The sequence below is a fragment of the Myotis brandtii genome, unplaced genomic scaffold, assembly GCF_000412655.1.
Source record: "Myotis brandtii unplaced genomic scaffold, ASM41265v1 scaffold68, whole genome shotgun sequence".
Lineage (NCBI taxonomy): Eukaryota > Metazoa > Chordata > Mammalia > Chiroptera > Vespertilionidae > Myotis > Myotis brandtii.
The window spans coordinates 1,885,174-1,908,321 of NW_005370657.1; the positions used below are offsets into that span (position 1 = coordinate 1,885,174).

General features: G+C 54.3%; 1 protein-coding gene across 9 annotated transcripts in view; it reads right to left on the reverse strand.

The window, feature by feature from the left end:
* Positions 1-23,148, reverse strand: part of RALGPS1 (Ral GEF with PH domain and SH3 binding motif 1) — a 240,208-nt gene that overhangs the window by 19,883 nt on the left and 197,177 nt on the right. For 7 of the 9 annotated variants that reach the window (XR_001359669.1, XM_014529334.1, XM_014529337.1 and 4 more), the window contains 5 exons: positions 17,786-17,923; positions 15,523-15,616; positions 11,172-11,239; positions 1,367-1,493; positions 20-180 (listed from right to left, as the gene is read on the reverse strand). Coding sequence is in view for 8 of the 9 variants with exons in the window: in XM_014529334.1 (XP_014384820.1) it covers positions 20-180; positions 1,367-1,493; positions 11,172-11,239; positions 15,523-15,616; positions 17,786-17,923 (588 nt within the window). In the remaining variant the exon portion in view is untranslated. The remainder of the gene's footprint in view (positions 1-19; positions 181-1,366; positions 1,494-11,171; positions 11,240-15,522; positions 15,617-17,785; positions 17,924-23,148) is intronic. The other 2 variants (XM_014529340.1, XM_014529339.1) reach the window with 1 other exon arrangement.

Here is a 23,148-nt window from a genome sequence, read left to right on the forward strand (position 1 = left end):
CGCGCAGCCAGACGCTTACCTAGCGAGAGTCCATTGGTGATGGCGGAGGAGGAGGAGGTGAGGGCGGGGCCCCTGCGAGGGCTGCGGGACTCTAGGACACTGTCGTCCAGCAGGTGCCTCGCTTTCTCCGATGGGAAAGTCGCACTTTTACTCTCAACTACACTCAACTGACACATCATACTGGAAACGGAAAGGAAGAGAGAGGCAGAGCTCCTTACCTACGGAGTCACAGGGTTCCACCTGCCTGGGCTCCTGGCAGAGGGCGCACCTGCAGGCAAAGACCTCCACCCAGAACCAGGGAGCACGGCCAGGCTCTGCCCTATCTCACGGCGTGACCTTGGGCAAGTCCCAGCCTTTGTCTGGGCCTCAGTTTCCCCATCTGTCCAGTGGGGACTAACTGTACTTGCCCTTCCTAACTCCCAGGATGATGATGAGGCGTGAGTGAGTGGGTGGTACTTGTGAGCGATGGGGCGCACAGTGAAGGGGGAGTGTGACCCTGCGGCATCATGTCTGCTTCTGGTTCTGGAGTCGCACACACTTGGTCCAAGTCCTTGCTCCCACCTTACAATTGGCAGGTACTTTGCCCCATTGAACCTCACTGGGCTCATGCATATCACAGCACCTACCTCTCAGGCCTGCAGGGCTCAGTGAGATAATACATGGCAGGATAGAGCAGAGAAAGAGCAACCCCTTTCTCCTCCAGCCCAGGAGCGACTCCAGGGCCTGCCTGGCTGGCTGAGGCTTGTGTCTTGGTGGAAGGAAGGAAGGAAGGAAGGAAGGAAGGAAGGAAGGAAGGAAGGAAGGAAGGAAGGAAGGAGATGGAAGAGGCAGGCAGGCAGGAACAGAGGGAGGGAGGGACCCAGCTGTAAGGAGCCTGTGCCCAGTACCCTGGGGACATGGGCATGGCTGCCCTGGCCATGCTGAGGACCACCCATGTCGCCCAGCTGTCAGCCCCACAGGCTGGGGAACCGGGGAGATGCCCTGATCTGCAGACTCACTCCAGCAATGGGCAAGCAGATTCTGAGCCCTGAGACTGGCAGACACAGTGCCCACTGGACTCTGGGTTTACACAGGGAGGCACTCACTGAGCTTGGGCAAACTTGCAGAGGGAGTCCCACCACTGCTTCCCTGCCGTTGCCTGCATGCTTCCTCCACCGGCTACTGAGTGGTAAGACCTGTCGCCCGGACCACCCCAGCTCTTCCTGACCCCGTGCCAGTGTGAGGAGAGGGCACCAGCCAGGGATACCAAGAGCATCGTCTGCCCTCCCAGATGGGGTGGGGAGAGCTCCAGCGGGCAAGCACCCCCTTAGCCCACCCCGACGCTCAGCCCGTTTAGAGCCTGAGTGGGGCTCGCTCAGTTACCCACTTGTTGCCCAGGCTGTGGCTCTTCCTGTGTCTTGGGACTGGGGGTGTGGGGAGGCTACCAGCCACAGACGCGTCAGGACAGGTAGGCCGCCGGCTGAACCTTGCGGAGCTGGAGCTGGCAGAGGGGCCTGTGAACAGAGCAGAGAGCGTCCTGTGACGGGGGCTGAGGAGGCTCGGGGGTGGGGCCTGGGTTGTGGGTAAGGCACTGGCCCAGCTGTCACAGGCGGAGCAGGTTCCGCAGGCCCCGTGGCTCCCTACTCATGAGACACCCACCCCTCACGCCCAGCATAACCAACTTCCACAGCGACAGCAGCCAGGATGGCCGGTGGCCTGCTGTGCACAGTGCCCCTGCCTGGGCGAGACTTACCCAAGCCATCCAGCAGGTGGCAGAGACTTCACAGCCTGTCTTGTGAATCCAAGGCTGGTGCCCACCCTGTGCCCTTCCCCAGCCACTTTCTCTTCTCCACCACGCATTCCACAGAAGGGACGGAGAGCGTGTGAGGGCAGCAGCGGGAGGGCTCACTGAGCGAGAGCACAGCTAGAGAGGCAGGGGCTCTGCCCCAGGCCTGCCAGGTACTGCCTGGGTGGCCTTGGACGGGTGACTTAACTTACTCCCTTGAGCCTCTGTTTCCTCATCTGAAAAGTGGGAATAATTCAACTCACCTCGCAGATGGCTGGGAGGAGTCCTGAGGTGGTGAAAGCAGTGTCACAGTCAGCACTCACACTTGTTTTATATAATGAGTACCATGATCTCCTCAGGCCCAGTCCTGGGGACAACAGGGGTCCTCAAGCCAGGAGGCTGGGCCACACACCCACTGAGCAGCACGCACAGGACGGAGGAGGGACCTGCATGCTGGCCAGTCCACAGCTACTAGTATATGGAGGGGCCTGGTCCTGCCGCTGCTGTTCTCTTTAGTGCTGTGCTCGTGGCTCTGGAAGGGAGGTGACCCCAGGAGCTAGGCCTTAGCTACCTGGGACAGACAGGAAGTGGGCCAGGGCTTCTGCACTTCCTGCGGAGCACACCAAACGGCAGACCCAGGGACTGTGCCGGGCTGTGCGGGAGCCTCCCCAGAGGGCCTGCGCGGCCTGTGTCCATCCAGGGCCCCACAGCCTCCCACAAGCTGCTGTAATCCACAGTGACCTCCAGTTTGCCTGGCTCATCACTTTGTAATGTCCCAGACAGCACCGTGGACGGTCTAGATCAGGGGTGGGCAAACTTTTTGACTCGACCAGTGACCTCCAGTTTGCCTGGCTCATCACTGTAATGTCCCAGACAGCACCGTGGACGGTCTAGATCCCTCTGGCACTTGGGAAGGTTCACGAGGCAGCTCGCATCTCCTCGAGCTCGGAGTTCCTGCTGCCTCACCCTGCTCGCCCCTCCACACCCCACTCTGCACACCCCAATCTTCATTTCCCCAGGGCCCCCCATAATCCCTTTACTAGGCCTTGGCCAACTTTCTCTACTGTTCCCCTCAACAACTATCCCCAAATGTCACCTTCCTCCTAAGGCCCTGCACAACTCAGACCCCTCACTTCAAACGATGGCACTCTGCTTCCGGGAGAACGCATGGTGGCCAGGCTCCGTCTCTCACGCCAGCCCAGCAGTGGCCACGTGCGCCTCCACCCACACCAGCCTTCCTGTCGGCCTGGGGAAGGGGCCTCCTCCATCCAAGGCCAATCTCTCCTCTCCAGTCCTGTTGCCTCTGAGAACTCACTCCATCATTTCCCTTCCCTCTGGCCCCTTCCTCCAGCCCATAAACACTCGTCTCTCATTTTCTGTAAAATAAGGCCCCTTGGCCCCAGGGCTGCCTCCCTGTCAGTCACGTGTCCTCAAACAGAGGTCTGTACCCCACTACACTCTACGGGGCCACGTATGTACGGTCCATCGTTGACAGAAACGTCATTACATGGCACACACTGTAATGAGCTCAGAGCGGCACAGCTTGGACCTCACCAACCCAGACAGGGTCCATGAAGCTTGAGGAGTGGGGAGGCACTGAAACGGTACCTAAGGAAATAGAGGTGCGTGTGTGCACTTTCCTGGCGAGGGTTTCACTGTCACTCAGCTTCTCTGAGGCTGGAATCCTTACTCAGGGCTTGTACCAGGGTTCTCGGGGTGAGTGTGGGAATGCAGTGTCTCGGCCTGTCCCCCCAGGTTCTCATTTCATTGCTCAGGTGGGGCTGGGCACCGCTCTCTCGGTGACTCCAGTGTACACCCAGGTGAAGAACTGCTCAAAGAGCTGGAGTGACAGCGAGCTCTGCCCTGGAGGAAATGTCTCGTGCAGCTGCCCCAGAGAGGAAAGGAAGGAGGGAAGCCACCCCGCTTTGTTTTTGTTTTGCACATGTTGCTCAATAAATGAATCTGTGCAGAGGGTGAAATTCGCCTTGTTTATCAGCGGGATTACGGTCTCTCTGCCTGAGTCACTCTGGCTCCCACCCTGGGTTCAGAAAATATTTTGTAAAGGTCAGGTCGCATGGCTCCTCCCCCATGGTTTGAACTGGAACTGGACTCCCTGGTGTGTCATAGCAATAAAAACGGCGATAATTACCGTTGGACATGCGTGCCTGGCACCATACTGTGTGCACGGGCTGCAATCCAGGAGCTGGGTACTTAGTAGGCCCGTCTGACAGGTAGGAAAGCCAGGGCTTATATATCCACGACATGCAGGACTTGAACCCAGGGGTACAGCATGGGCGGAGGAGCTCTGCAGTTCGAAGGTCAGGCATTAGTGAAAACTGGAGGAGGAGGGAACAGTGCGTGTTTGAGGTGATCTGGTAACTTCCGCCAGGAAACCGGATGACTATTTCCAGCTGCTATTTTTGAGAAAGGGAAGGTGAAGCGGACTAACATGTGTTATGCACCAACCGTGTGCCAGGCTTGTCTAAACGCTCCCACATCCTATGTCACCGAGCTCCCTGCAGGGGCTGCTTTGACTATCGCCATTTTACAAGGGACGATCGGAGCACAACTGGTCACTCAGGGGAGGGGTGCTGGGTTTGTTCTCCTACCCAGCTGTGGGTGCAGCAAGAGCTGGACACTCGAGGCTCCTCTGGTCACTTCCTGGGCCTCCTGCTCACTCCTAATGGGCGCCCTTCCCACCTGTGTCCCGGCTCCTGCTCTGATCCTCACCTTCAGGCTCACCCAAGCCTCCAATTAGCCCTCAGTTTCCTCTATTCAGCTACTGACTCTCCCTCCAGGACCAGCCTGGGGCCGCCCCCTCGTCATGCTGCTTTGGATGGCCCTGGAGGCATGCTGGCCTCAGATGCCCCTGGACACAGTGGGGGGAGGGAGGAGGACCAGGCAGAAGCAGCTGCGACCTCCGTGGTCCCAGGGTCACACGAACGCTGCTCTGGATGCCCTGGTCTCGGCCACGCCCATCCCCTGCATTGTGGGCCAACAACAGCCTGGATCTGACACTGAGGCAGAGGAATTCCCACTGAGCTGGAACCTAGGGATGGGGTGGCCTCTGCCAGTAAGTGACATTCTGCTACTGAAAGGCCTCCCGCCCCACCCCACTACGCCTGGGCTGGCCACCTCGTGACAGCACAGGACACGTGTCTTCCGGCAGTTTCTGCTGTTGTTTTCTCCGTGTCCTGTAGGCAGGGGTGGGGTGGGGGCGGTAATAATGAGCCGGAGCTCTGGCCTCGCTCAGCAGAGTGTGGTCCCCGCTGCCGGCCGATATGGCACGAGCAGCTGGAAAAACTGACCGTGGGGCTTGACTATCTCAGAGGATTGCTCTATTTTTCCTCAGCATAATTTTTCCATGAATAATCTTTAAAGCTCTTTAAGTGGCTGTTTCTTTAACAGTTTTATTGGAATATATGAGAACTGACAGTCTGTGGGGAACGAGATATCATGTTGGGAAAAAAATCTGGTTTTCATTACATTTTTCTTAAGAAGCCACCATGCTGCCCCAGGCCACTCACTGGTTGGCAGAGAAACCAGCACAGGCCTCCTGAGCATGGCTTTGGGCGGACAGGACTAAGGGGAGACGGCAACAGCAGAGCCAGGACCCGGAGGCAGCCGGGCCTGGGCTCCCACTGGCGTCTGCCATGCAGGCTGAGTGAACTTGGGCAAGTCACCTGGCACTTCTGAGCTTGAATTCTACGGCTACAGAACAGGAGCAGTGATCTGACCTGGCAGATCCCTGTGAGGAGGAGAGGACTCACGTCCCTCTCCCCTTCCTGCAACCAATGTTTCCAGATCCGGGAGGGACAGTAACCAGATCATCACGCCCAGGGCGGGCACAGGCTTGGGTGTAATAAACCTGGCACTAACTACACCCACAGTGTGACTATCACGGCCTAACGGCGGTGCTAATGGTACTGTCCGACATTGATTGAGCATCCGCCAAGTGCCAGAGACATGCCGAACGCTTGTTCGCAGGACCTCATTTAGGCCTCGGCATACCCCTGCCTCACAGGGGCTGTTGTTAGCTCCTCACTGGGATGTGGGACTGAGGTCAGAAGGGCTAAGGAGCTTCCTGGGGGAGCAGTGGAGCCTGGAGCAGTGCATCTGAGAGCCCGAAAAGTCAGGGCAGACCTGGGGGCTCCGACATCCAGGCTGGTGCAGGTCCCGGCAGAGGCAGCAGCTTGGGCAGAAGGAGCAGCACATGCAAAGACCGCAACACGAGAGATGCAGAACCCACTAGAGAAAGCTCAGAGAGCCAGCCTGGCTGAGGAGCTGAAGGAGGGAATGTGGGGGAGGGAGGGTAGGGAGTGGAGCTGCAGGGCCACACGAGGGGCCAAGAGTTTAATGAGGGGAAGATGTGGAGATTTCAGGAGGGTCAGTAAGGTGCTCAGATTTGTACCCTAGAAAGCTCACTCTGGCTGGAAGTATGTGGATGTGGCCAAGAACACAGGCTGGGAGGTGGATGTGGCAGAGAGAGCGCTAGGAGATGGGCGAGGGGGTGGGGGAGGGGCACTCGGGGTAACCCTCGGTGGAGGCTGGTGCCATTCACTGATGGAGTGGACGAGAAGTGCAGTTTGGGACCGATGTTGGGGAGACGCGTGAAGCTCAGGAGACAGACGGCAGCTGGGGACAGAGGTGCAGGCCATGCGGCACAGGAGGTTGTAAGCTCAGTAAGAAGAGGGGAGGCCTGGGACAGAATGCAGGGAAACGGTGTTTGTGGGATGAGAAGAAGACAAAGGCTGAAAGGACTGTGTAAAGCCAGGGTCACCAGAACAACTACTTGAGAAAAGCATCACTGTAGGTGCATGAGTAAGTGACCTCTTCACTTGTAATTCTACTGGAAGGCGCAGGAGCCGGCACTCCTCTCCTGGCCAGCAGCCCTGCGGCAGCCTTGTGCGGGCAGCACCACCTTTGGGGCCAGGACACACGTCAATGTCCCCTTTTCTCTGATCAGGGTCTTTAGAGAGCAAACTGGAGGGGCCTAGTCTGCCAGCTTTGGTCAGCTGCCAGCGCCACCTGCAGACAGGCCTGGATGCCCCAGAAATGACCTCCTGTTCATCCTGGAAGCTTCTCTCAGGAGAAGAGAGAGGGATGGAGGGAAAGAGCTGCCAACCTTCTCCCGCTTCAGGGGTTGAATCAGACAACAGTGCGGGCTGTCGCTGAGATCCTGGCCCAGCGCTTTACAGCGTCTGTCCCTGAGCTCTCATAGAGGGCGGTGACCCTCCTCCTGGGCCACAGCCTCCTGCCCCTTGCTCTCCGGTGCCCACTCCCCACATTCACAGCATCCAGGTCACTAAGGAATTGTGTTGGCAGCCTGTTGGTTGTCCATCTCTCCCACCAGACACCAACTCTGGAGGCCGGGGCTGTGTCCCAGTGCCCAGCGCAGGGCTGGAGCAAGGCTGTGTGTGCTGAATGCTGGCGCGGTGCCCACGGCTGCAGAGGTGGCGGCTCTGCAGAGGATGCGGGGCTGGGATGGGGAGTCCTGCTCCCACGGGTTTCCAGCAGCATCGAGCGGCCCTGCCCAGGCCAGCACTGCCGATTTCAGCAGCCTGGCAGCCCACCGAGGCCTTTGGGGGTGCTTTCCAAGTCTTGCACATCGGACATTAATGGGAGGCAGCTGTGGCAGAGGAACTACTGAGCTTGGAGTCCCAGGATCTGCGTTCCAGTCCAGCCTCTGCCCAGGGCTGAGCTGGGAGCTCAGGGTCCAGTCTCCTCACTGGAGAAGGTGAATGACAATTGCTGTGACCTGGGGCTCTCGGGCGCCACCCTGACCGTGAGCTGCACAGACTTCCATCCAGTCTTGGGGCTTCTCTCCGCTTCGCTCCTGTGCCTGCTCAGAGCCTTCCAGGTCTGCCGGAGCCCTGCGCACGCGGACATGGGCCCCTTGGCACAGAGTCCGTTTGTGTTGAAACCTTTCTCTGGCCAGGTTTCATGGTCGAGCCTGGGAGCCGGTCCCTTTTACATTCGCACACATTCTTTGTTTCTTATACGTGCAGCTCTCACGGGTCCCTATTGTGAGCCAAGGTCGCCCTTCAGCTGTGGGGAGCCCCAGATGCCTTCTCCTCGGAGTCAGAGGCCCCGACTCCCAGGCACTGGGAGCAAGGAATGCCGGCTGCAGTGGTGCTGCGTGGAGCTGGGCCACGGCAGGGCAGCAGGGTCGGACAGAGCCGGGCCTGAGCCTGGCTCCTCTGCCTGACCTTGACACGCCAGCCTAGTAGCTGGGAGATGTCCAGAAGAGAGCAGATGTGCCCTCGCCTAGGGCTCCTCACCCTCTGAGACTATAAACGGAAGGAGAGAGGAGCACGTGGAAAGGGAGCCCCACCCCTCGCCCACAGGGTGATCTCTGCGTCTACTCAACCATAGTGAGGCGTCTCCACAGACCACGCAGAGAGCTTGAAATCTGTGCCCAGCAGTTGGGAGACCCAGGGAACAGCCAGTGCCTCACTCAGGCCTGCGGGCCCAATGGGGCCGCAGCCAGAGGACGGTGTGGCCGCACCAGGCTTAGCTGCGCTCACAGATCTGCTGGCACAAGGAAGGTGTGGCCTCCCAGGGACCAAGGTGGCCCCTGTGAGGAACTGGCATGGAGGTGAGGGGATCCAAGCAGCGAGGAGCTGGAGGTTGGCATGGACTCCCTGTTGGCTGCCTCACTGTCCCTCCATCAGGACACATCAGCGCTGATGCCCTGAGCGGTAGGCGTGCACCGGGCTCTGTGCTGGGGGCTCTTCCCACACAGCCTCAGCCCTGTGAAGTGAGGCAACGTGAAGTATTCATTTCTATCCCCATTTCACCAGTAAGGAAACTGGGGCTCACAGGGATTGAGCTAACTGCCCAGGGCCCCACAGCTAAGTGCCAGAGCCAGGCGGGTCTTTACACAGCGGGCGGTGAAACAAGGAAGACCACCAGGGGTGCGAGAGCAGTCCTGAGGTCCGAGTGCAGAAGCGCGAGGCGCAGGCGCGGTTTCCCATGGCCTGGCTCCGCTGCCAAGGGCTCTTCAGAGAAAACCTGTCAGTTGGTTCGGCCACGTGGAGGCGGAGCTCACAGGATCTGGAAATGTCTTCACGGGCTCCAACGCACACACAAACATGGCTTGCCCTCTCTGAGGGTCAACATTCTTTATGCATTTTGCTCTCCAGGAAAAAATTAGTTCATTTATATAAACGAAACAGTACATACGGGAGAAATTGAAAACGTGGCCCTTTTTTCTCCACGGACCAGAACTGAGGAGGTTTCTCCATTTCCTCTCTCACAGTGTCTGTCTACTTGTTGTGTGGATCTGCCAGCATGGCCACTCCCTGGGGGCAGAGTGGGGGCAGCCCTGGGCGGGGGGGAGGACGGGAGGATGGGCCACTACAGAGACAGAGGGACAGCCTCAGTGGGGACCCCTCCGACATTAACCAAGGCCTGAGGGACCTGAGACTAGGGCTGCTCCCAACGCCAGAGTCTGCGTCCCCCGTGCCCCTGGCAGGAGAGCTGGTTAGAGGAGGGGGCACAGCCACAAGGAGGGGTCCGGGAGCTCACACTGGCCTCCTTCTGGGTCCTCGATGCCACACCTGCTCCCTCGAGGCTGCTGCTGCATGTCTCCCCCTGACAGGTCAGCTCCAGGAGGGCAGCCTGTGCCTAGTTCCTGGTGCGTGGCCCACAGCGAGTGCCTGGCCCACAGCAGGCCCGGCCTGGAAGTCTTGAGTGAAGGAACGAATGAACGCATCTCGGGGCCTCTCCTTGGCAGGTGTGGGTGCCTGCCTGCTGGAAAGAGAGCCCGGAGCAGGAGCTTAACCCCCTCCTGGGAGCCGAGGAGGCTGCGTTCCTGCCATTCCTGGGACTGCTGAGAGGCACATTCCTGTCCCTGGTCTGGTCGGGCTCCTGCCACGAAGCCCAGTCTAACTGCCAGATCAGGGAAGGCCTCTTGGGAGCTGTCCCTCTGGCCCTGCCTTCACGGGACCCCTGCTGTCCCAGGGCTGCAGGCACCACCGCTGTCACCTGAGGCTGGGGGTGGGGTGGGGAAGCCAGGATGGAGGAGTGAGCCTGAAGCTTTCCAGACGCCCCCCATCTTCTGGTGATCAATGAAAACCTTCATGTCCTGCTTCCAGGCTGCAGCCAGGGATTTGGAAAATTGGTGGGAAACGCCCCTGTGAGCCGGGCTCGCTCTCTGCGTGAAAACTGCTGGCATCAGCGCTCCTCCAGGGAGTGCGGAGTCAGCAGTCGGCGGCTCTGGAGCTGCTTCGAGAGCCAGGTGCCCACAGGGCCCGGCCAGGAGCTCAGAGGCCAGGGCTGAAGGGGCGAGGGCAGGCAACCTGTGTGCCGGCTCTGGTACCCTTACCTCGGGGCAGTCTGAGGGGAGGCAACCTGGGATAAAGGAGCACAGACCGGGGAGCGGGAGAGGCACAGAGCTGGAAGGAGCTGGAAGGAGCTGGGGGTGGGGGTGGGGGTGGTTTACAGGGCTGGCAGACTCTGTGAGAGGCCCACTAGTGGTTGTTTTAGGTCAGACCACACTGAGTGCCTTCCAAGTATCATTTCCATCCTGACCTCCCCACGACCCTGGGGTGGAGACTTTATTACCCTCATTTTACAGGTGAGGAAGCCGAGGCCCAGAGGGTGGACTTGCTGATCCAACACTGCAGTGGCCTAGAACCCAGGCTGGTGACACCTGAGCTCAAACCAGGAGGAGGAAGCACAGGTGGCCCAGACCCCAATCTGGTCCCACCCTGGGCAGCAGTGAGATCAGCCCCAGGCACGGAGAGCCAGCTGGACACTGAGGAACAGAAACCGTCGGTGATACCGACGGAGCACTTTCACCACAAACGAGCCCGTGTGGGCAGAGCACTCCACAGGTGTGAGCTTGCCCAGGCGTCACAGGAACCTGCAGGGTGACTGCCACCGATGATCAGAGAGGGGAGATGGCAAAGCTGGGGCTGACTTCACAGCCTGCACCCTTCATCACTAGGGGATGCTCTGTGTGTCCCAAATATGTGGACAGACTGAGGCTCCAGGGAGGCGAGCCATCTGTGCCTGGGGGCACCAGACACCCCGGCCTCCTGTGCACCCTCCCAGGCACGACAACTCCGGGGCCGGGGCCTGACGAGAAGGCCCTGGTGATCTGGAGAGGACCCCGTTCTCTGTCTGCCCTGTGCGTGCTCTCAGCTGGGGTTCTGATCTTGCCTCTCTTGAGGCTTTTAGGTCCCAGGCTCTTGCAGGGAGCCCCAGCCCAGAGGTGTCCCCAGGGGTTCCGTGTGATTGGGAGCTCAGCAGGTTAGTGCGGGAGGGCTGTGAGCAGGGACAGCTGTGTCTGCCAACCTGCAAACAACTGCGCCCTTTGGCTCCACAGTCAGGACCCACCTGACAGCATATCTGGGCTTTCAGTGGGTTCGCCCCACTTGATAGGATGTGGCTACAATACCTGCAAGATCTTCCTTTGAAGAGACGAGTCTTGGAGAGCTGCTTCCTGGTTCAATTCTGAGCGACAGTCTGAAAACAAAGGTTTTTCACAGGATCAGTCAGGCTCTGGTGCATCGGAGGGGAGCTGAGCATGTGTATGTTTGCAATCGGGAGACTGGACTGCGGTTAAGGAGGCTCATGGTCATGAAACCCAGGAATACTTCAAGGTCTGCTCCAGATCACGGCGACTGCCTTCCGAGCCCCCAGCAAGTTCCCACGACCCAGCAATAATGGTTAAGGACGACACAGCAAAGAGTGATCATGGCCCATCCTCTGCTGGCACGCATGTGCTCATTCTCTAGACAACCCTATGAGCTAGGTAGGCGTCATCCCATCCTACAGATGAGGAGCTGAAGAGCAGTGAGCTGAGTAGCTCCCCAAATTCATAGAGCAGCGAGTGGTGAAGCAGGGGATCTGGTCCTAAGCCGGGGTTTAACCCTCACATGGCACTTCCTCTCAGTTGCCCCCAGAGAGCCAGGAGGCAGTGGCCACCTTAGGAGGATTGGCAACTCAGTATTATTATTTTTCAAAAGCACCAACCAAGAACTGCTGGGGGAAAATGACAGAGTGAAGCCAGATGCCAGACTCCCTGTCTCCCAACAAAACCAACACACACTTAGGAACGCTTAGGAGTAACCAAACTTGTCAGATGCTGCTCCACAAGGTTAGGGGCGTGAACGGAAGCCATGACCTTCAGAAACTTGCAGCCAAGGAAGGAGAAGGAGGTGGTGAAGTCTGGCCGGGAGTTGGTCCTTACCTGTCTCTTCTCTGAATGGCCCCAGGTGCTGGGAGAAACGGTGGGGTGGGTGGAGGGCCTGGTGGATATGCTGACCTGACAGAAAGGAAGCCTCCATAGGGGGGATGAGGGTAGAATTTCACACTTGAGGGGATCCCTTTCTGGAATGGGAGACAGCCTTCAACAGGGTGGAGGAAACCCTAAAATAGAGCCCCCATACCCAAAACAGACGGCCTGCTCCCTTCCTCACGGAGCCTGAGCCTGCGTTCCCCAGGCACCAGGAGGGACCGACTGAGAACCCCTGGCCGCAGGGGAACCAGCCAACTCACACACAAGTGCAGGGTCAGCTGTCCCTCCCCTGTCGCAGCCATGGAAGAGTGAGACGGAGCCTCAATGGGAGCAAGATGAAAAGGAGTGGCCTGGCCACTGAGCAAACATCCTCTCACAGAAAAAGGAGAAAGGAAGCGAGCAAGTTGCGCAGCAGCCCTGGGGCAGCCCCAGGAGCACGAGGAAACCCAAGTGCTTCCATCAGCAGAATAAGTCATGCAGAACCCGGGCTGGAGAACACAAGACCTGAAAAATGAGACGATAACGCACAGGAGTGAGATGAAAAGGGGGTCGGAGACCTAGGGAACAGTCAAGGACTGAATGAGGACCTAAGTAGAAGCACGACCCGAGACAGCCATTAGGAAGAAGCTAACGGGTACAGAAGGCAGGCAGCACAACGCGTGGATGCCTAGAATCCCCGAGAGAAAAGCCAAGAAATGACACAGCAGGGGGCAGAGATAGAAACCAAAGAATTCCTCTGAAAGGAAGAAAGAGCACACCTTGTTCCAGGCACATTTGATACCAAACACCCTCCACTCGGAGGCATCCTCCTGATTGAGTTTTTGACATTCAGGGAATTCTTCACCCCCCCAGGCGGACCAGGCAAGACATTCAACAAGAGGAAAAAATCAGATGGGCTTGAGGCTTCTCTACAGCAACTACAAGGCAGGATGGCAAGGGAGTGGGGTCCACGCGTCCTGGGGGAGATGCGAAGGAGCGCAGTCCAGCAGGTCGGAAGCAGACACGTTCAGGAAAGAAATCGGAGTGCGCCCAACTTGTGAGAACCTACTGACATCACCTACATGCGGGACGAACCTAAAATAAAACCTCCCAGGAATGGAGACGCTGTGGAGACACAGCAGGTGGTAAGAAAGGAATCTGTTTAAAAACACTGAACAGTAGGAACTGTGATTCCTGAACACGATGTGTACGTTGTAAACTTGGACTAGGCAGTGATAATAATATAACCAACAAACTGGAAGATGTGAAGTGCAGGGGAGGGGCGGGGGGCGGACGCCAACGTTCTCATCTTTCATAGCCTAGCAAACTGACCCTGCTCACAGTGGGAATCTAGTTAAGACAGAACTGATGGGCTCAATCCCCTTACTGTTTTCCTGACCTCTTCTGTTAATCTTAGAAGCTCTGTTAGGAAATAGTATCTCTTGTGGTGGGGAAATATTTATTTGAAGAGCAATAATTCCTTGTGTTTTATTTCAGTTCCTTTTCTCTGGTTAAATTAAAATAAAATTAAAGTCAATACTTTTCATTAAAAATAGCAAGTGTAGCATGATTCCATTTGAAGAGATTCTTGCCTTGCATCCATCCATCTATCCACCCTTCTCTATGTGTTATCTAAGCACTTTCTATGCAGAGAAAAATGTCCAGAATTATGCTCACTTAATGCTAATGGGAATGTGGGTTATTTTTCTTAAGTGAAATAAAAGAAACTAAAGGCTGAGAAAAACAAAGCACTGGGTGGGCCCCTTGGCACAATATCCCCAAAGCAGAGGGGGGCAGGGTATGAGAAAGGCAGTCATTGAGGTCTTAGCTCAGCGGCTGCACCCTTTGGGGTGGGAGGCAAGTCCCCAGCTGGGCTGTGGGGTGTGGGCTCCTCAAGGAGAATCACAAGCCCTGATGTCTCTGCCACTCAGAGCCGGGGACAGGACCCCTGCCTGGGAAGGGACTCCCTCAGTGTCGGGCCCGGGGGCCAGAAAGCAGCTTCCGCCCTGGTTGTCACTGCGACAACAACAGAGAGAGCCCCTATGAAGTCCGGGCTGAGTGGGGGAGAGGGGTTCAGCATTCAGTGCTGGGGTGCTCAGAGTCCTTAGGAAGGAACGGAGCGATTACTCACAACCTGCGGCTTGCCCAAGGACTCTCTCACAGCCAGGAGCATTTATAGGTCCTTTTTCTCCTTAAGGGATCTTAGCGTGAATGAAAAGCTACTGTCTCTTTCATTGTGCTACTGGCACAGGAATGGAAAATATTACTCCAGAACCTACGTGGGAATAATTTCACACTCTGGACTACATTTTTAAGCACAGCAAATGCTTTTAAGTAAAATGAGCTCAATTTGTGGCAAATATAACTTTAATGATAATCTCTGGCTTTCATCTATTTTTGTTACTATTATATAATAGATCAAAATTTCATATTATATTCTATTTTAACAAGGTATTATACAATAACAATTAAAGATATTATGTCTTGTTCCCAAGGTTAAACCAATCATCAGAACCACCTACGGCGTTTTGAAAAAACACAAATGTTCAGGCCCCGCCCCAGCATCTAGATGGGTAGAAGCCTCCCCAGGTGACTGACTCACAGCGGGCTGGTCCACAGCTGCAGAGCTGGTAGACGTGCAGCTGTATGAACAGTCATTCCTGAGGTCCTGGGAGTGAATCATGGGAGACGTGGGGGGTGTCTCCAGTGACCACTGTTCTCTACAGTTTTAAGGGACTTAGATGAACAGTAATCAAGCTGATCCCAAAGTGGAAGAGATTAAAAAATATATATTAGCTAACAGGACTCAAAGGAATCATGGTATACCAGAGTAAGATGAGATTAAAAGAACAGATGTAAAGTTGACAGAGGGTAAATGATGGATTACAAGATGGTGAGATTTGCCTTGATATATCAGATCCCATGGAAATGTACTGAGGCTCCTGGTTGACCTCCAGCTCAAAATGAGCCAAGAGGATGTCCAATCAGAATGGCAAAGATGATACAAAAAATCCTCCATCTCCCTCTAAATACATAGAAATGCCGGATAAATTCTCAGGTGCCACAAGAAAGAGCCGAAAGCCAGAGCAGTGTGAGTGGAAGATGAGGCCAAGGGGCCCACAGGGATCTTTGTGGGAACTAAGACTACTCCGTAGGGATACATGGGATGGAGATGGGCCTCTGCCGGTGCCAGTCAGCGAGTATCCGACAGAGAGCTGGGCCCAGGGAGCTGTCCCGTCCAGGAAACAGACTCTTGGGGAACTCCGATTGCCAGCCAGGAGAGATGGCTAGAAGGCTGCCCTCCCCCAGCCCTGAGTCACCCGTGAGACCTGGAGCACCACACCTCACAGAGCCGTGGAATCCACGTTCACAGCACCCAGGTGATTTGAGAGAGCCAAGCTGAGAAGTTCACAAAACACCTTCCTCAGAACTATGGGGCAGACAGTGCCACCACGGGCTCGGTGGGGTCAGAGGTCACATTCTGTGTACCTGCATTGTGCAGGGGCCAGGAAGGAGAGTGGGCACTCACTTGTAGTTGTCGTCTTCCACAAACTTCTGGAGTTCTTCGATGTAGCGCACGGACTTCAGGTACTTCTGCACGTGGGGCAGGGTTGTGAGGTGATCTGCAAAAGGTGGACAAAACCAGAGGCCTCAGTCTTTCCCCATCTCCAGGTCCCGCATGAGAATGTGGGCATCGCTGATCTTGGCACTAGATGCTCCTTGGATATTGGGACATATATTCAGTCTTTCTAGAGTTGCTGATGGGCACTGGGCACAGGGGGGTCATCAGGCCTGGTTTCTGCCCTCGAGGAGTGCCCCCAGATGGCTGGGCCGTAGACACCTCACTCCGAGGCACCACAGGTCTTTGGCTGGGAAAGATGGGTCTTTGGGGGAAGTTGGTCTCCAGAACTGATCAGGCCAGGTGTCTGTGCCCTAAAACAGGTTCCATTGGGCAATATGCAAGCCTCCCATGCCTTCCGCCCCTGTTTGACAAGACGCAAGAATGACTGAAAAGCCCTCATCCAGCTGGTGTGAGGGTTTTTCAGACCCTGGCACAGTGGGAGAGTCTGCCCCTTGGGTTGCAGCCGCTGGGGAGACGGATGGGCTCTGAGCGCCTGCTCTGTGCCAGGCTCTGTACCAGGAGACTCCCAGGCGTCATCTGCTTTAACCTTCACACCTGCCTCAGTTGGGAGACATAATATGTCCACAGAGGAAGAGGCCATGGCGACTTGCAAAGCTCAGGTCCCTGAGAAGTGGCAGAGCTGGGTTTTGATCCCAGGTAACCTGCTACACTTCACTGTCTATTTCCTGGAGTGACTGACATCGGCTGCTCTCGGCAGACCTTCACAGTCACAGAGGGGCCCCAAGCCCTCCAAGATCCTCTACGCCAACTCACCCCATCCCACAAGGTGGGACAGAACAAGCTAGGGGACAGGTGGAGGTGGTGCAGAACAGCAGAAAGAGGCGGGGAAGGGCCCGGGCTTTCCAGGGAGGTGTGTCAGGCAATGTAAGGAGCACTTGCCCCTGTGAGATTCTGAACAGGTCATTTTGTTTCTCTAGAGCAGTGGTTCTCAACCTTCCTAATGCCGCGACCCTTTAATACAGTTCCTCATGCTGTGGTGACCCCCAACCATAAAATTATTTTTGTTGCTACTTCATAACTGTAATTTTGCTACTGTTATGAATCGTCATGTAAATATCTGATATGCAGGATGTATTTTCATTGTTACAAATTGAACATAATTAAAGCATAGTGATTAATCACAAAAACAATATGTAATTATATATGTGTTTTCCGATGGTCTTAGGCGACCCCTGTGAAAGGGTCGTTCGACCCCCAAAGGGGTCGCAACCCACAGGTTGAGAACCGCTGCTCTAGAGCCTCAGTGTCCTCATTTCTGCAATGGGATGGCACTTGCTTCCTGAAGCTGATGGCGGGGAAGATGCAGGTGCAGGTAGCGGTACTAAGTGAACGTTTGCTGAGCACCAATGAAATGTCGGGGTGTGCTCAGGGCTCCGCACACATCATGTCCCCATGTTTACTGATGAGAAAACCTTAGTCTCAGAGACGAGAAAGTGACTTTTCAAGAGGCAGAGCCGAGATCTGAACCCTAGTCTGTCTGACCCCAAAGCCATCTCTAATTGCTCTGCTGGCCAGTGGGACAGTGAGTGTCCATGTACCAGGTACCTGTCAGTGGAAAGGGCCTCAGCGGTGAGGACTGCACTGGGAACTCAGTCTCCTCACTGTTCCTCTGATCAGAGGACAGCTGGTCTGGAAGTGCTGACACCACACCCCACCCCTTGTTGGGGAGCTTATGAGCAGGCTGTTTGCTTCAGTGAGCCCACTAGCAGGAAGCCCACCCTGGCTTCCCAGGGGGCCTTCCCAAGCGGAGACTGCTGGAGGTTTGCTCACACCCTGTGTTCTGGATATAACATCTTGTTTGCACAGTCTTTGAAGATCAAATAAGTGTGTAAGTCCGGCTGGTATTACTCGGTGATTGAGTGTCAACCTGTGAACCAGGAGGTCACCGTTAGATTCCCAGTCAGGGCACATGCTCAGATTGTGGGCTCGATCCCCAGTAGGGGGCGTGCAGGAGGCAGCCAATCAATGAATCTCATCATTGATGTTTCTCTCTCTCCCTCTCCCTTCCTTTCTGAAATCAATAAAATATATTTGTTTAAAAATCTAGCACATGTTTGGTGCTCAAGGAAGAGCTTTCTTGCTAATAAGGTGCCAGACTCAAATTTCAGTGATGTGACATTTCACAACTCCAACAATCAGCGGTACTAACCGTAGCTGCAGGAGACTTGTAAATCTGCGATTATTCGGAGAATATTGTTCATCTGATTGGATCTTTGTTCATTTTCCATGATGCTGCCTGAGGCAGGATATGCAGAATCAATGTAGATTAAATCCAGAAGATAGATCCCTAAAAAAAAACAAACAAAAAGTCAGAAGATAGATCCCTAAAAGTAAAGAAGATATTTAATGATGGTAAGTATTCACCATTAATCAGACAAAAATAGCACAAAACAGCACTGTTCTGCTAGAGGATATAAAGGGCGACTTAGGGAAAACTGAGATCCTCTTTGGACTTAATTCCAATCCCGATTACTAATTTTTCACATAGACCGTTCAACTGTAAATCAAGCATCGAGTGACAACCAAAGTGAACGCTGGCGAGATTTCAGCATTTCTGGTTCATACACTCTCCAGCAACAAGGATTTTTTTTTTCTTGTAACCCAAGTGGAAAATAACAGGACATAAAAGAGATGAATGAATACTTGTGTTTTTCATCAACCGATGAAGTTTAATAGGTCTAAGGTATTCTATCCAGGAGAACACCATTTGGATTGAATTCAGTTTTTATTTATTCACTTAGCTGCATGTCTAGGTGTCTATCTGTACACACACCCCCAAAACCATAAATTAACTAAGGGATAAAAGAAGAAATAAAAGAAAGCAACTGTCATTGGTAAACACACACACACACACACACACACACACACACACACACACAAAACTAAGGCTAGATAGAGAATTCTCCTGAGGGTGCTTAATAAGAAAATAACATGTGATATAAAACAGGCCAGTGTTGGGCCTCGGCATCACCCAGGGGGAATCTGGAACAGGCCACCTGGGCGGGCCGGGAGAGGAGGACTGGCAGTGCAGCGTGATGCACTGCACAGCTCTCAGCTGACTGGCTGACCACAGGGCCGCGCTTCAGGCTCTCTGGGGACGTGCACGGACAGTGGGTGGCCAGCAGCCCTTTACGAGTCCTGCCACTCTACCCATGATATTTGTGGGGTTGAGCAGGAGTAGCGATGGAAAGCAGAATTCAAGGCAGGAAACACTGAACAAGGCAAAGAGGCATCATTGATATTAATGAAAAGCACCGCTGCTGGAGAAGATCTAATGATTACAAATTTCTATGCACAAAGCGACATTGCATCAAAATATACAAAGCAAAAAACTGCCAGAAATAAACAGTGAATTCAACAAAGACATAACCATGCAGGGAGCCTTTGGCATGTCTCTTCCAGAATTTGTGTGTATGCACAAAAATATACACATACAAGACATACATATACAGATATATTACACATACAGACATACATATACAGATATATAATACATATAAATATAGTATTTGAGTAACAAAATTAACAAGTTTGGTGAATATAAATGAAAATAGAATTCTTTTCAAATACCCATGGAATATTTACAAAAATGGATTATATACTAGACTGTAAAGGAAAGTTTAATAGGCTTAAAAAAGTAAATGTCATATTTATCCACATTCTTTGACCTTATATTACATGGAAGATTTAACAATAAATATAGAAAAAAGGCTAACCATTTGGGAAACACACACTTGCACACATATACACACAAGCAACTTTCAGGCCAAAGAAAAAACAAATAATCTAAAATAAAAAGTCTATTTAAAGAAAATGACAATAAGAACACTACATGTCAAAATTTATAGGATCAGACCAAAGTGATAATCAGAGGAAAATTTATAGCCTTAAAAGTTTACTGTTAAACGACTAAGAATTATTACAAATGTAATTAATCAGGTACGTAAAAGTTTTGTATGGATAAACGAGCACTGTACTGACACACATTCATTGTGTTATTTATTCCTACAGCAACCCATTTTACAGAGGAGGGAAGGAAAAGCAGAGGGACATGTAACTAGCGCCAGTCACACCGCCGGTAATGATGGCGATGGGAGGTGAACGCAAGCCGCCCCTCCAGAGTACACTCCTGCCATCACAGTAGACTGCGGCTGCTGGATTCCATGAGTCAGTCAGTCACTCATCTGCTTTTAAAATAGCTACACATTGTGACGGGAAACCGTTAAATCACAGAAACAGATGCTGGTACTCCTCCTAGGAACCATTTCCACTTCCTTTCTAATGGCATCATGTTTCCAAAATTTTAATAATTAGAAATAATTTCCCCTGTATAGAAGCTCCAAGTTTGGTAGGTTGGAATCCACAGATGTATTCTTCCCCTTGCCCTGTTCCCTCTCTTCTCTTAACAGTGTAACTCATTGCCTCCCCGAGGCTTTAGCAGTGGCAGTCCTGAAAATCCCCTCGCTGCTTCAAGCACCGTAGAAAGCCTCCTCTGTGCTGAGCAGGAGGTAACGGATAAGGGGCATGAGGCGGCTTCGTTCCAGATGAGAACTGGATGCGGACGTGAACCCAGCTGCCTCTGAGCGGCAGCGTGAACGATCTCTCAGGAGCAGACACCGAGGAGCAGGACAGGGGGAAGGGAGAGACTGATGCTTCCCAGGGATTTACCATCAGATGGAAACGTATCTTCCTTCAACTTCATGTGATCCTCCCATCAACCCCATGAGGGTTAAGGAGAAAACGAGAGCTGAGAGAAGTAAGAAACCTCCTGAGCCGCCCAGGAGCCTGCAGGATTTGAGCCCAGGTCTGTTTGGCTCCAGCACCTGCGTTCCCACCCACTTACTGGCCATCAGAAACGCACGGGGAATCGCCTTTCCTCCAAAAACACCAGCGTGGAGGCCTTGCCCTACTCCGCCCTGTGAGGATGGGTGCTGGCCGCCTGCTTCCTCTCAGGTCCCTGGCTCTGCAGACAGAGGCCAGGAAGAGCTTGCCTTCGAAGGGGCCAGCACACCTTTCCCACTGCCCAGCCCCTGCTTGCACCCTGTTGGCACGGAGAGCTCACTACTTAATAAGAGCAAATTCTACTGTTGGAGTGTTCATCACCCACCTCTACAAAATGTGCAGCCTCCAGCACCTGTCCACTCCCCAGGTGCAGAGAGTACAGGCCACGGCCAGGACCTGGTGAGGACTCAGGGGACCTCCCAAAGGAGACCTCCTGGCCCCGGTGACCTGGAGAGACCTCGATCCACTGCAATGCCTGGAAAGAACCTCCATATAAAGTCTTTTACTCCCATAACAAGAACTCCACAAGCAGAAAATCTCCCACAGTTAATACTGCACAAATCCAGGGAAGTCTTTTCAGTATTATTAGCCCATAACTGGAAATATTTAAAAGCCTAAATCATAACGAAGTCATAAAAATAGCCACCTCCCACTTGTCCTGTGCCAGTGCTGTGCTAAGCCCGGTGCACAGCTCGCTCGCACGCACCACAACTGTAATTCTATACTTATTTGTACCATTCATGTATTTAATATCTGGTTCCCCATCAGCCTTAAAGGCCCCCCCTCCCCCAATTAGGAAGGGTGTCTTGCTCCACAAACTCAATCCCTGCAGCTGGAACAGAGCACACAGGAGCTGCTTAGTAAACATTAGTTGAAAAAAAGAAAAGCATGAATGAAGCCACATTTTATTGAATCCATACAATAACCTTGTGAAGTACCCTCATTACTACCCTCATTTTGTAGCTGTTCTTCACTTAGAGTGAGGTGAAGATAATAATAAAACGAGCAGATAACTGACTCCTAACAACACCACTACTGTCTGGGAGGTTTTAGGTCTACTTCACAGAGAGAGAAACTGAAGCTGAGAGTCGCTTTGCTTATCTGAGGCCACACAGCTGGGAAGTGACAGAGGCAGGGTTCCTACACAGGTCTGTCCAGGCTGCCATACTGTTAGTCCTTTCTTCAGCACAGCCAGTCCTCCGGGGCCTGGCAGCTGGTAAGGCAAGCTGGACCCAGAGGTTTCCAGGCTAAGGCCCTCCCTGCCTGCTTTCTCCTTTGGAGTCAACACTCTCCAAGAAGGCTCGTGACTGTACTGTGGCCACCTCCCCTCCTACATCGTCCACTTCCTCCCACTGTCTCCCTGGCACCCATCATGGTGTATCTGTCCAGGTCCCATCGTCAGTGGGCCCACCCAGGCCTGGGGGCCCTGCCAACTCTGCCACGTGATGGGCAGCTGTGGTATGAGTGGGAGAGAGTGGGGCTTGGAACAAGGAGATTTGGAAGCCTGGTTCTGCCATGCTGGGTGGCCTCAGGCAAGCCTTTTTACCTCCCAGGGCCTCAGTTTCCTTGATTGTGCCTGGGAATAATGACGGTGGTCGTGAGGAGTCTGCTGGCCTGGGGCCTGAACCACTGAGATGCTCAAGAAGCTGAGCGGAGCTAACCTCGAGCCTGGCTCCGTGGCGAGGCCCCATGGGAGGGATGCACCAGCTGCATTTGCCATAACCAAGGATGGCGCCCAGATGCTGAGCACATGGTGGCCACCCACCTCAGACAGGCCAGTGCTGGGAGCTTCCATCTGGGTTGGGACGGCTCAGCTGGGCCGTTTCAGCTCCTTTCCTATTTCTACAGTTACTACAGCAGATGACACTGTGTTACTGGCCTTGTTAAGATGGACAGTAATTGGACCAGCCACTGGCCCTGGCTGCCATGGGGCTGAGCGGTGCCAGGGACTGGGGCTGGACTGGGAGGTACAGATGCATTGGAGGAAACAACCATAGTAGTAACAGCCACTCTGAGTGGAAGGCAGGCCTTGCTTGTAGCACAGCATCTAGATTCTCTCGTGTCCCTACTTCTCAGACCAGGAAATGAGAGCCTAGAGGGGAAGGTGACTTGTCCAGGATCACACAGCTTGTAAGGGGGGTCAGGATTTGAACTCAGGCCTGTCTGACTCCAAAGATCTGGGAAGAGCAATGCTGAGCGCAGGGGCTGGGAGTCACTGGCTGGCACAGAAACAAGGTTCCAGCCACAGAGGTGGGGTTTGAGGACCCCTGCCGTGGCCTGCTTTCCCCAGGGATGCTGCTGGCAGCCAGCTTCTGCCCGTGCTGCCCGCCTGCAGACTGGACCTCCTCTGAGATGGACAGCTACCCACACATGCTTCTGCTCTGCTCCCTCCTTCCACGTCCCACCAGGCTGGTGTCACTGCTATGGCTGCAACAGAAGTGCCGTCAGACTGCCATGGTGGGCAGCGCTGGGCATGTGCCAAACCCTCTTCCTGACAGGCAGTCCAGGCCCCCCACCAGGGTTTGTCCACAAGGCGCTCCGACCCGACGCGGGAGAGCCAAGCTGACAAAGGAGGTCTCTCCTGAACAGACACCTTCTCTGAAGCCGCGGACACCCTGCTCCATGGAGCAGAGCCCACTAGAGGCTGGGCGCCCCGCCGGCCAGGGCCAGCGCCCGGGGCTGGCACCGGGCGTCGCCACAAGCCCAGAACTCACTGCTCTCTTGTTTTGC